We start from the raw sequence: 13,640 nt of genomic DNA, 5'->3' as shown, positions 1-13,640 counted from the left end.
GACATGAAATGCGATAAGAACGCAGTGTACTATTCTAGCTGAGTATAATGTAGCAGAAGTAATAAAATTTTGCATTACGATCCCTTTGGGGAGGTAAATTAATGCTTAAATAAGATATATTATGAGATCGGAAAGAAGAAAAAAATTATAATGAGAAAAAATGTATTCAAACCATTTAACAACAATCAAACTGTTTAACAAAAATCAGTTTAACAAATTGTTTAACAAATGGAGAGGCTATAACAATATACTACATAATCTGTGTCGTTGTTCCATTCGCTGAGTAACAAGTGCCAAGTTGAATTTATAGGATATCAAATTTGGCGTTTGGTGTCATAAGGACCAGGAATCCTGACGCTGGGATCTGTACATTCTTGACGTCGTTGACCACTTTCCTGCATTTGCAACAAACGAACATATTCACAGAATCAGTTAACTTGCATAAAAATCGTTAATAACGGGTCATCGTAATGAAAATGATTCTTTTAAGCTTTCGAATTAAGATTAAGTTTCGTGATCGTGGAACTGTATTTTAAAATAAAGTTCATAGAAGATTGAAGAGAGGATCGATTAAAAATGCAACAAATTGGAACACGTGGAAAAAAATTTAGAGAGGATCGATTAAAAATGAAACGTGGAAAAAAATGTATAAAAAAGGACACGTCACGCGTAGTGCATGCATTGTGTCGCATGCACTGACAATTTCTTATCGAATGATAGAACATTTACTTTCAAAGTAGTTAGCGAGAAAGATATAATTTGCAAAAGACACGAAAGATATTAATAATAATAAATGACGTAATTTTCTAGATTGATCATCGCAACGTGAGTTATCATTGTTATAGAGTATGGTTTAGATAAATGGAAAAGAAAAATGTTTCTACTCACCGGTCGAGTACGACGGCACCATCAGTGGCGTAATAGACATTCAGTGTTTTCGGTACCTTATTGAACACCGATAAGTCTACCGTTTCTTGCGCCTCTCCGAAGTTTATTGCTACGTAAACAGATCCGTTCTGCTCGGTTTCCCTATAGAAATAATAGTAGGCATAAAAAATAAACACGGTTTCGAACAGATACGGGCAAATCCATACATAGCGATCGATCGTATCGCGGACTGCATTAACCGCCCATTCATCAGTCCTACGATCCTTTATTTCCTCAGGAAACAATTTGCCAACTTGGAGAACACTTTTTATATGTGCCACAAAGTTATAGAGCGAATCATTTATAGAAATAAAGGACGATAACGAATCGAAAATGGCCGAAGGCAGTAGCGAAGTTGAATTCAATTCTAATAAGTATCTCATATTTGATATCCGCGTGGTTTTGATTATCGCTCGTTTATCGTACAGCTAGTATAGAGTTTCATTTCAACGTTTATCGTTAACGGATGCGTGCACTATATATGATAACAGCTCTGTTTTACCTGGAAAATGCGAATACATTCTCGCTCAACAGTTTCGTAACCAATTTCGCTCTCTTGAAGTTTGGCGACTTCTTCAGCAGTGCTAGCTTCAAGAACATGTTGTAATACGAGTTCTTATCCTCCCTCTCGGTGGCCACATTGACGGTCTTGTAATTTGCGTTGACTGGAAGCCAGGTATTGCGGCTGGTCGAAAATCCTGCGTGTCAACGCCAGCAATGGTTAGTATTTCATAAACGCAATCGTGATGAATGGTACTTTTGATAACGGAGCGATGTTGTATCAAATGAACGAGCTCATCGTGCGCAGTCAGAATTCTACTAGTGCCTCGATGTCAATAGAACACGCGTAACATTTTCATTTTAACGAGGAGACTTGAACTTTTCTGAATGTTTCCGATGGCAACGTGCGATCTCGCGACATTTCGCATTTCACAAAAGTTCGATCCTGAAAATGGTCGCGATCTCATGGGTCATCGCATGGAGACATCCCCTCGGTTGAGAACTGAACTATACACACCGGCAGACGTGGAGTTGTCCCATTGGAACGGCGTCCTCTGGGGGTCCCTCGTTTCCGTCATGTAATGATCTCTACCCGCGATGCAACCCTGCGGATCCACTGTGTCCTCCCACGAGATAAAAGTATCCTCCATGCCAATCTCCTCGCCGTTGTAGATCACACTGGCGCCAGGTAGCAAAAGCACCATCGCCGTGACCGATCGAGCTCGTTTCACTCCGAATCTGGTGGCTATCCTCCTTCTGTCGTGGTTCCCGGACTAGACACACAATTCCAGAGCCTTCCTCAATCGCTTCTCGCAACTATCGTGTACAAAAGCTTCGACCCGAATCAATCGAAAAATTGTTTTCTGTAAAATTCTCTAATTCAGCACCAGGGAACTGTATAGAAGCCCAACGATTAGCTAATTGAGTGCTTTGTGGGTCACTCGTGGACCATATTTAAAGTTTCAATTAGAATTGTTGTCATAATTTCCTACAAGGAATAATATAACCGTATCTGTATCTAATTATACATTCTGAAGCAGTATGAAGTTTACACGATATTACATTTTGACTAAAGTTTGGGATAACCAAAAGTTGTGCAAATGCAAATATCGTTACATCTAACGAGCATCAATTTGAGTAAATTATTCATCCGGATACACCAATGATGATAGCTTTAACATCGGAGATTGGGAAATAGAAAATATTCTATTTTTATCTCCGGTCCGTTTCACCCCCTTCTCGGTTGCGAACGTTTGCCTGCATTGTTGGTTTTCCCCGACATGGAAATATCGGTTTCCCGGCTTGAAATTTTACGATCGAACGCCCGATGCACACCGCAGCTCGATGGACCTCGATGCACTCGCGGAATTCGAAGAACGGGAGCCCAAAGAGGCTCGTCGCGGTCTCCTCCAGGCATTTCGTGGATACTTTTGGCGCTCGTTCACGCGTAGCCACTCCCGTTCCACGGCGCAATCCCAAATTCGAAGCTGCCACATCGACAACCCGTTTTTCCGATCGAACGAGTTCGGCTAGAACTCTCGACATCGAGCGTTCCTTTAGTTACGATGTTATTTAAATTTTTCTCGCGACTCATCGACCCGCTGTCACAGCTTTCGCGTCGAAATGCAGACGTGAAATAAAGCGAGAAATCTCAAGTGACGAAATTGCATTTCGCGCTGCCTTCTCGTGGATAAACAAGTTGGCGAAACCTCTCGCGTACGTACGTGTGCGCTAATGGTAACAACACCGAAGCCAGTGCGACGCGTGACGTCTTTATGTAAATTCTATGGTTCCCGTGACGCACGCGCGCCGTCCTATGAACTTCTACCATTCGTGTAGGAGCATCGATGGAATCCTACGGCCGATTTCCTGAAAGGCAACCCCTTCAAACGTAATTTAGTTACTCCTGATTTTTACTCTATTTGGATTTCCATAGAACCACCACCCCTTTCGCATTTCGTCCCACGTGCAACCGATACACGGCACACGACATACATACCGCAAGGACTTCCCACGCTGCAGTCGTATGGTGCTGTTATCAAACGCTGTTAACCGCAATTCTGATTTGCAGATTCCTCAAATCGCTCCATTTATTACGAGTAATAACTGATAACTCACCACCCAGTTGGGGACGTGACCAGCTGGCATCGCCGCCATCCACGTGTCGACCACTTTTTTAAATTCAGCCGCTTTCGAGTCCTTGCCAACATCGGTGGTCATCCCAAAGTTGAAGGGGAAGTCCGCGCCGTACTGGTAGAATTTCATGTTCATCGAGATGTTCGTGTACGCTTCGGTCATCATGAATTTCCGTTCCTCGAACTCGTTCATCACTTCCCTCCAGCCGTGGAGTATCTCGAAGGACTTCGGCTGGTTCGTTGTGTAAATGTGGTTCAGGTAGGCGTAAACGTTAGAATTGTTGGTCGCCCCGGATAGAGGTTCGTCCAAATATCGCGTGTCCTCGATAAGGAAAATAGCTGAGTCGACCCTGACGCCATCCACACCCTTCTTCAACCAGAACCTGACTACATCCTGTAAAGGATCGACGAGCACGAAATCAGTTGTCGCGATTTCTGAAGCTTTCGGGATAAAATGTGTGTTAATTGAGGAATACCAATGAGCACTGAGACAATACGTTATTTTTTCGAATGTGAATGTTCATATGCGGGAAATGGAAAAATGTAGCGATCGTAGTCGCGCACAGAGATTGTGGGAGAACTGGAAAGAACAGATCCAAGTCTCGTGCCGAAATTGCGCCACGGAATTATACGAGGTTCATTAATTTCGTTCTTGGTAACATTTTCAGACGCGATTATGAAATTTTTTACGAGTCAATGGACCGCTCGTCCAACGATTAATTTAATGGCTCGCGCAGTCTTGAGAGTTGTAAACTCCGTCGAACTGTTTCAACGAAACGATTACGTCCAGCATCGTGGCAGAAGCTGGGAACTAAACCGCGCAAAAATATCGAGCAAACAAGTATTTCTTATGGGCTGAAAATGCTCTCAAGTAGAACGGGACGAACGTAATTGCGTAAATCGTTCCTCTAAATAAATCTGTTTCGCGAAAGCAATATTTCTCGCTCTTATAAAAGTGTTAAACTATTACTTAATAAATATATTCTTCAAGTGTAAATATTTAATCTAATTTCAAATAAGCATAAGATCTCTCATTTTTAGAAAGAATAAATTATTGAAGAGCTCAATTAAAACGTTAAATAACGACAAGTATACGCGCAATATCGTATCGAAATCTCCCAATTGTATTCCAATCGTTCAATTATTTCTGACAAAAATCGTTCGATAAGGACGTAGAAATGTATTAGAGTCAGGTTGTGCCAACAAGTAACACGTTGAAACGTCACCAATCGCGATGAAAATGATCAAGACTTGAACGTCGCCTCGCGAGGAAAGAGAAACTGGACAGAATAATATCAAGCCCCGTCGAACGGTGGCTTGATCGTTGACTTGTCGCGACGTTAATTGTTGGATTTCCAATTTCGAAGTCGACATTGAAGAAGATTGGACGAGAAAAAGTAAAGCATCGAGCAGAAGAAACGTATCTTTCTCCGGAAGTCAGCCGTGTTAGATTTTCATTATTTACAGGCCTGACGCGAGCATTGTTGCTCAAAGGAAAAGGCAACATCTCTGGCTCGCTGTGTGCGACGGAGATTTATTACTGACTTGACAATCCCAACACCCCTGCAACGCGACGAAAAGATAATCCGATATCACGACTGATGTGCGGCGAACATATAATTGCCAGCGAGGAAACGTGCAAATTGTTTCACTTGAAGATACACGCGGCATTTTCTTGTTACGCATGAAACTTTAAATGCTTCTACAGTGATTAACGATTGTCGTTATTATTTTCAAACCGTTGTCGCTTTTTAAAAATGTCAAATGCTTACACCTTTGAACGTATTAATACATTTATTGGATCATTTTCTGCAATGGTGAAAGCAAAAAGATGATAATCCTTACACAAGAAAAATGAGAAAGTAGGATTGATATCATTTGAACAATACGCGTCGATATGGTGCATTCCTTTCGTTTGGAAATAATAACTCTACGATATAGAATTGTAACAATTTCAACAACGTTTAAGGTACTTGAAAAAATGCATACACGTGTAAGTTATTCCGATAACGAAGGCAGTGGAGAATAGATAACAACGTTTCTTTTATTACCTATTTACGAAATATCCAGATAAGATGTACTTCAATCTACAGAATGTTACAAAAGTTGAAACGAAGCTATGGATTAATAAGAATTCTCTTCCACACAGATTTACGAAATATCGAGCATCTTGCATTGTAAAGCTTCTAGGAAACAAGAACATTGAAACATGTGCTGTAGAATGCAAAACAAGATTGCAATATCTTCGATGCTATCTTTAATAATAAAAAAAAACACATTTCATTGTCAACGTGTGATAACCTGTGTACTTTCCCATCACGTGTTTTCACCAAGTTGCAGAAAAATATTTTAGCGTTGTTGTAAAATAAAAATTGGCAAGCTCAATTTTTCAAACCCGAATGTTAGTATCGTTTACCTTCATAGACAACTGAATAATTAGCTGATTTTATATTGCCAAAGCTACACGCTTATAATGATCTTTTAGTAAAGTGCCTACCTTCATTTCTTCTACCACTTTGTCGTTGTTGAAGTTGAGATCTGGTTGTTGCGGCGCGAATTGATGAAGATAATACGCCTGTCGTTCATCGCGCCATGTCCAAGCTGGTCCACCCAAACCTCCTATCTGTATACAAAATATATTTGTAAAATTGACAAAATGCAAAACGATCTAGACGCTTTGTCAATACGAAAGCTCATCAATTCAATTAAATCAACGGATATCAAATAATTTCATGCCTCGAAATAAGTACAGACGTGAACATTATAGATATTAATTCGAAATATTTGAAATCATTTTATTTCTAGCTGGAGATGATCATTGAAACGATCGTGAAATTTGTATTCACTTCGAGATAGGAAAGAAACAGCCGTGCGTGCAAAATGATATAACTGTCTGCGAATTAGGGCAACGAAAGGCGTTGCGCAAGCATAACTGTCAATTACAGTTCCCATATCGACGATAAACGATTATTTCGTGGTTTATATTCGAATGATACGGGAGAGAAAACAGTTGGAGCCGTGAGATTTCGTAACTGAAACGCGCTGCCTTTCGTCCAGCGTTAATCTTTTATGGTCGAATAATAACGGAACGGACGGTTGTTTAATTGGACACCGGGTGGTATGCATTTACGAGAGAAAGGGAAATGTAAATTTTCCAACAAAAATGCATCGTACGCGCGGTGGGATACGTTTCCGGTGAAATATCCGGAACTAGTGAAACAAATGTACGCGGGTGCAAACTGATCCTATCGAGAGGGATCCAAGCGGATGGAACTGTGACACGCGACTGGAACAAATTCGATGAAACGTTTAAAGTTATTAGAGGTTTAACTACACTGTGTGTGACACGACGATCGACGAATTTTACGTATGTATTTTAATAACTAAAATGAGATTCAATTCTGCAGCTATAACAACTAGATATTAATTTCTATTTAACATCACTGAAATTCTCAGAACGGACTATCAAAATTAATTTCAAACGGTTGTAGATAACTTCAATTGGCGAAATGGAGAACAAGTATGATCTGGGGTAAAGAAAACTGTGAAGTGACACGAAAGAAGAGATAAGATTATCGATTCGTGCGAAAAGCCATTGGAAACGAAGATAAAAGATCTATACGGACAGAACATCTAAGCGTTTCTTTCGTAAAAATGTTGTCTCTCACAGCGTAGCCATCGATCGAAATCATGCTCACCCAATTGTTTGGTTTGACACGTGTTCCATTCGCCAACAGCTTCCCTGGGTGCCACACGTAGTAATCGTTGTAAGGCGGGATGTTCTTCACGCTCAAGTCAAACCATTTGTGCTTGTCCGATGTATGATTCGGGACCAAATCCACGACTATCTTCAAGGATCTGTTATGGGCTGCTTCCACTAGAGCTTCGAAGTCCTCTAGTGTACCAAAAAGGGGATCGATGCCTTTGAAGTCGGAAATGTCGTATCCAAAATCGACCATGGGACTGGTGTTAATGGGGGACAACCAGAACATGTCGATGTGTGAATCGACCAAGTAGTCCAACTTGCTTATGACTCCTGCGAACGAGAACAGATCGATTCTCTCGATAATGCATCTTGTAGTTTCGCTGAATTGTTTAATCAATAGTTAGAATATTTTTGAGTAAGCATTTTTTTAGTAAGCACTTGTTATATTGTGTATCTACTGACATTTGAAATAACAAAACATTTGTCGAAAGTTCATTGATGCTTTCTCGTTTGAAATTCTACCGTGAACTGCTAAAATAAGTTTGGAGATCTGATACAGAATTAAAAAGAAATTTTTTCCTAATCCTGCAACATTATATTTAAATGATATAGAAAAGCTCGGAGAGAAATGATACATGATCTCTATTGCCTGGAAAAAGGTATTAAATAACAAGTTTTCAGCCTGTGATGGAAATTGGAATTGCGAAGAAACATTTTTAAAATATTCTCGCAAGCGGAGTCTCGTCTGAAAGAAATTCTTCCAATGAAATTGAAAATATTTTTCGAACGACGTTGCTTTCTCGTCGAATCGCGAGCGTGTAAATCTTTCGTAATGATCAGGTATCGCGAGGTGGCTGAAACTCTCGTGGAGTACGCGTATGCTTTCACGTAGTGGCAAGGCAGCCAAAAGCGGCGAATGCAAAGGCCGTTTCGTTAAAATATATTTCCGCGACTTCATGCGGCATTAACCTCGCTCGTCCAGCTCACCGTGTTCATCACAGTTCGCGTTACTTTTTCCTCGGTACGCTTAGGCTTTGCTGTTAATTACAACCGTGCAGCCGTTCGCCTGTGTCGCGGTCGTCGTTGCACGCTCTCGCAAACGAATCGAAAGACGCCGCGAGATGCTAGTAGGAACATGCAATTACGCCTTTGTGTACGGACTGTGACCAAAAGCGACTCGAATGCACGGTAAATGTTTCACGGTTAATTACTTGGCGCGGTTACGAGCACACTTTCCTGATAGGAATCGGTTTGTCACGATTGCACGGCGATTAGACTTCACTTTGAACGCAATATTTCTGTCACGGTTCCTTTGTTTCACTCGCATTAATCGTTCATTGGTGTTGCTTAATCTGTTCGCAGATGTGTATCGTGGATGGTATTCCAGATACATTCATTCATTGACTACTACAAAATGCATCGTACAAAAGCAATGGTTTTACTATTACTTCAGTGATTTCTACGCGACGGATCTAGTAAAAGTACTCTTCCACGAGTGTTCTAAATTTGAAAGAAAAGGGAAGAAATATTTCCATATTCTGTGATCAGAGTTTCTAATATTTCAGAATTTTATAAATGAGGTAAACAAATGAAATCTATAGCAATTTCGCAAGTAGACTCAAACGCAGCGCGGACTGGCTGACCGCGCAACGCTTTACTAGTTCCACTTGCAAGTAGTCGAATCACTGCATGCTGCGGCTTTCACTGATACGTCGCCTCGATTATCGAATACTGTAGCCTTCCAAGAACAGAATTTAACGAAGAAGAATTCCATAATATAAATATACCGTTTTCTCAAACGTTTTAATCTTTTACAATGAAAATTACAGAAAAAGTACAAAGTACAAATTCGTTCATGAACGGAGTTCTCAGTTTAAACGAAAGCTCGCGGTACAAAAGTGATCGACTTGAAATCGTGCGACTTTCATGTATGAAAAGGGAAGACAAAGTGACGAGACAATCGCAAAATAAATAAATAAGAAGTCGTGAATATTATACGAACCTCGAATATCTCCAATGCCATCCCCATCGCTATCCTTCCAGCTTCTGGGATAAACCTGATAGACTATACCGTCTAGTATGCCGTCAGACGTCACCAACGACGGTTTTACGTATCCCACGTTCTTTTCGGCCAGGGATACCGATACCAACATGGAGAACACTATTATCGCCCTCATGGTTCCTGAACACACAGAACGCACCGCTGAATATGAAATTAGTCGCCTAATTAATCGCTTGACTTCGGGGCTGGCGCACCCTAGCCACGTAGTTTGGAACTCGGTTTCGCTGTTTACGCGATAAACCGGTGAACTTTGAATTTCAAAGTGACCGAGCTAATTTAGTTACACGAACAATCTTTTGGTCAGTTAAAGACGAGAAGAAATTATTTGCCACGCGGTCATTGGTTTCTCTCAATTTCGAGAAATTAAATATATGTATAAAGTTAATACTACTGTCTCGCTTCGAAAGTGACGTACGTCGAAGATACGCTCGTACAAGTTCTTACAAACGTGGTAGCTCCAACTATGCTCGAATCCAGCAACATCTTCCTTTTTATACCGTTAAAATTGCGTTGTATAACGTACCGCTTCTGTAATCGTTATTGTCGTAGATTCTATCATGCTATAAATTATCAAGGAGAGACTAAATTGAAAAGAAAGAATGCCCGCGACACCTGTACCACCGAATCATTTCTGTGTTGCACGCGGAAAATGCTGCAGCCCGGAAGACAGTGCGGTAAACAATTTTCTCTTGTCAAACGCAATATATTTGTGACAATGACGGCGCTGAATAAAGAAAGACGCAGATGTCGAAACTGTGCTTATTCTTCTGAACTTCCTCGTCCCCTTTTGTTATCAGTGAGGAACAATCCTGAACCTAACCCAAAGCGTTTTCTTGAAACCAAGCAGCATCTGCGGCGACAACGTGACATTACGAAGTTCCCCGTTTCAATGCATCGATACCGACAATATCAGAGAAAAACAAACGGGGAACAACACGACACAAACTTTTCCATCGACTGAATATTACGATCGAATGTTATATTAAATTCTGTACTGAATTAAGAATTTCTTTGGACGATGTTGGAGAAACATTCATTCGAATCAACGTGTCAAGATTCGTTGGAACTATTTACGTTTGCATAATACTGGAAGTTGCTCGCAGTTCCGTCAAAAACATTGAATACTCTGTTAACATCATTTTCAGACCATTCAAAGTCGCGTCATAGTTACCCAACTGCACAATTCATAAACTGTTGAGAGTTATGTATTCCTGTATATCTAAATATAAATATATATACTAATGTAGTTCAACCAAGGCTGTATAATTCCGTGTACAAATATTTGAGCTTAGAATTAAATCGCACAAAAACACGAAAGCTTTTAAAATAATACGAATAAATACGCGTTCGGGTTTCAGCGCGCGTAAAACAAATATTCGCGCAAATTCATGAAAAAAGAAAAAAAGAAAATACAGATAACGCGCAGATTAGTGCAAACATTTAGTAACATATAGTTCTATTTCAATCGCTAAATAAAACGTAGAAATTACATAATATATTTTTTTTTAACAAGAGAGAATAACAAGAGAAAGCATACGATAAAAGTAATAGAAATTCTTGTAATCGGTCCAAACGTAAAGCACATATGTTAAATACAATAAAACGACTGGAAGCGATGAAAACTATTTGTTCATCCAGGTGTGTGACATCTAAGCACGTTTCCTACCGCGTGGATCATAAACATAAGAAATAGAATTTTAATTACACCAGAGAAGACTGTACTCTCTTCTCGATAATACCGTTAAAATTATGTTGTGTAATTATACCGCGTCTGTAATCGTCATTGTCGTAGATTATACCATACTATGGATTATCAAGGAGAGGCTAAAATTGAAAGGAAAGAATGCCCGCGACGCTTGTTTCACTGAATCATTTCTGTTTTGCACGCAGTGGAGTATAATTCGCAGGAATAGAGAAATGTTAAAAATTCAACGTTGCAATTATTTTTCTACACGTTTCCCTGGAAATGCAGATTATTCGAAGTCATGAAACAGTAGTAACGCGCCAAAATATCCTCGAGATTCTTGACTGAGAGAGGAAACTGGATCAACTCCGCATAGATCTAAGATATTTCGTACGTTATCACAGAGTGTTGCACGTTCGACATCCATGTAAACTGGAACATGATGGAAACTCGTTGGTAATTCGATGCAGAATGCCAACGCCACGACCCACCTCAATTTGGCACGATAACAGAGGAACAAAGACTTAACCGTTTTAGTGACCCACGCGTGCATCGATCCTTTGTTCCAGCAACAAAAGGAGCATCCATCGGGGCACCAATTTATTTACACTAGCTGCGAGCTTGTTTTAACTGTGCAAACAGAAGGCTAATTCAACTGGACGTCGCTGAATATATCCTAAGCACGATTTTCCAAGGGTAATCTGCACTGTAAACAACATTTCTACGAAAATAATTAGGTTTCAAATTTAAAAAGAAATAACGAAACAAACATGCAGACGCATACTACAAAAATTTCAATTCTGAAAAAGTAAGGGAATTTTATTCCTTTCACTCCAGATCTACTAGAATGTACATTCTCGTGCCAAGTGTGCACTTTGAGCGCATGGACTGATTACGAGATGAGGGTGCAATTTATCCTGCTCGTCATGCCCGGGATAATGGCTTATCGTCTTTAATACCCGCCGATATGGACGCAGACCTGGATACCACAGAGCTAACGCTGACATCCCCTAAAGTAAAGCCTCGTATAAAAAATTCGAACTCTATACACGTATATTTGATCATTTTCCCTTCAATTTTCGAAGACAACGCGTTTCTGATTTTTACAAATTCTTCGTGCTCGATTTCACGACACAAGTTTCACCATAATTCGAGAATTTACAGATATATACATATTATTATAGCAAATCATCGTATCTCATGGATGCGCACCCCTTCCCTAAATAAACTGAAACTTGTTTCTACGAGACGTTCACTTTAGTTAATGTAGATTGTTTGGTACCCGCACGATGTCAACGATCCCCTAAGTTCTGGAGACGTACGGTTGGCTTATCGATGTTGCCAGCGTGAGGGTTGGGTCGTTTTCAGTCCCAGTTGCCAGACTACGCGATGTACCGCTCGAGCTTATATCCACCGATACGATCTTCGTCGGGGGTTTTGCACCGATACTCCATTCCGGAAGATAGTTGGCCTCTGGATCGCGAGCACGGGCGATACGATGGCGGGAATTCTGGAGGGTGGATCACGAGTGGTCTTCATAAGCGAGACGCGGCCCTCGATCTTCCGATGGAAGGTACTTTACGCGAATCCCCGGCTGCTACGTGAATCTCAGCTATTCAATCGCAATATGGACGATGAAGAAGTTCGATTAATTAGATCGTTCGCCATTTACGTTGCGTCTGAATTCTCGCGTTGTGGAGCAGCGTGCTTATTTCCAGGATTCCTGCCGTTTTTTATGCATTTCGAACTGTTTAATTGGCACTTGTGTGGAATTGAAACATTATATTTTTATAAAACGTGAACGATGTTATTTTATTTAGTTTATTTTCCTCTCATTTAATGTCACTAAATTTTGTGTTAGTAATGAGTGAGGTAGCTTTTGTCCATTAAGTGAATTCGTCACAATTTGACCACTGTTATTTAGTAAAGTGATTGCCACTTTGAATGTAGCGCGACCATCACGGTTATTATTGCAGATGATTAGTCGTAATCCTTCTCCTCTAACGCTGCCGCAGTGCAATCCTACATATAGTTATGGAGCCCATAAGACGGATAAATTGTACGTGCGTTACGCATTGGTGAATAATCAAATTTTCCATTTCGATCGAAACTCCCACGTACCAGCCCTGAAAAGTGGATTGCATTGTAAATTAAATTCCGGATAAGCTGTGCATACATCTTCCTTACCGTCTCGATCGACTAAATATTTCTGTTTAACACAGTGATTGTTATTTATCCGTTACTGTCAAAGTATACTTGGCTTTCGATGCGTTACTATGAAAAATTGCTACCATCATACCGTATAATTATGAATTGATTTAAATTTTGGAATAATTAAAGTACACAAATAATTTAAAGATACTAATTTTAAAAGAGCAAGGAAATAATCTAAGAAAGAAAATAATTTTAATGAGAAAAGGTATGAAAATAGGAGAGGAAAAGGAGTTTCAGCGATGATTGCTGTAGCAAAGCGAACTCTGGCAAGTATCCTCCTGTTAGAATGAAGCTAATGTGTTACATTAACATGGCCACTTGAAAGTTACACGGAACAGCCGTATCTGGTTAACAAACCTTGTTCTCTATGCCAATGGAATATGCGTTGTCTATGGTTGCACGAACACGGGG

General features: G+C 40.2%; 2 protein-coding genes across 3 annotated transcripts in view; one reads left to right on the top strand and one right to left on the bottom strand.

Moving 5' to 3' along the window:
* The window catches only part of LOC143422075 (dual specificity calcium/calmodulin-dependent 3',5'-cyclic nucleotide phosphodiesterase 1), a 66,263-nt gene that overhangs the window by 33,721 nt on the left and 18,902 nt on the right, over nt 1-13,640 (top strand). The gene's annotated exons all lie outside the window — the stretch shown is intronic.
* Nucleotides 233-9,779, bottom strand: Hbg3 (alpha-glucosidase). Its single transcript, XM_076892460.1, has 9 exons — nt 9,747-9,779; nt 9,272-9,451; nt 7,262-7,599; nt 6,061-6,186; nt 3,547-3,957; nt 1,946-2,201; nt 1,430-1,625; nt 889-1,029; nt 233-395 (listed from the first exon to the last, which is right to left on the bottom strand). The coding sequence occupies exons 2-9, from the start codon at nt 9,444-9,446 to the stop codon at nt 305-307; spliced, it is 1,734 nt and encodes a 577-aa protein (XP_076748575.1). The 5' UTR covers nt 9,447-9,451; nt 9,747-9,779; the 3' UTR covers nt 233-304.

Source organism: Xylocopa sonorina, chromosome 3, assembly GCF_050948175.1.
Source record: "Xylocopa sonorina isolate GNS202 chromosome 3, iyXylSono1_principal, whole genome shotgun sequence".
NCBI classification, from domain to species: Eukaryota; Metazoa; Arthropoda; class Insecta; order Hymenoptera; family Apidae; genus Xylocopa; species Xylocopa sonorina.
Note: the sequence above shows the minus strand (reverse complement) of the source record. Positions and strands in the feature narration are given on the sequence as shown.

What these genes read in the sequence shown, in the direction of transcription:
- Hbg3 (XM_076892460.1), bottom strand. Translation starts at nt 9,446, where the DNA reads ATGAGGGCGATAATAGTGTTCTCCATGTTGGTATCGGTATCCCTGGCC. An exon ending in GTGTCAAACCAAACAATTGG is followed by an intron (nt 6,187 to 7,261) that starts GTGAGCATGATT and finishes TTTTGTATACAG; the next exon opens with ATAGGAGGTTTGGGTGGACC. An exon ending in AAGTGGTAGAAGAAATGAAG is followed by an intron (nt 3,958 to 6,060) that starts GTAGGCACTTTA and finishes GATCCTTTACAG; the next exon opens with GATGTAGTCAGGTTCTGGTT.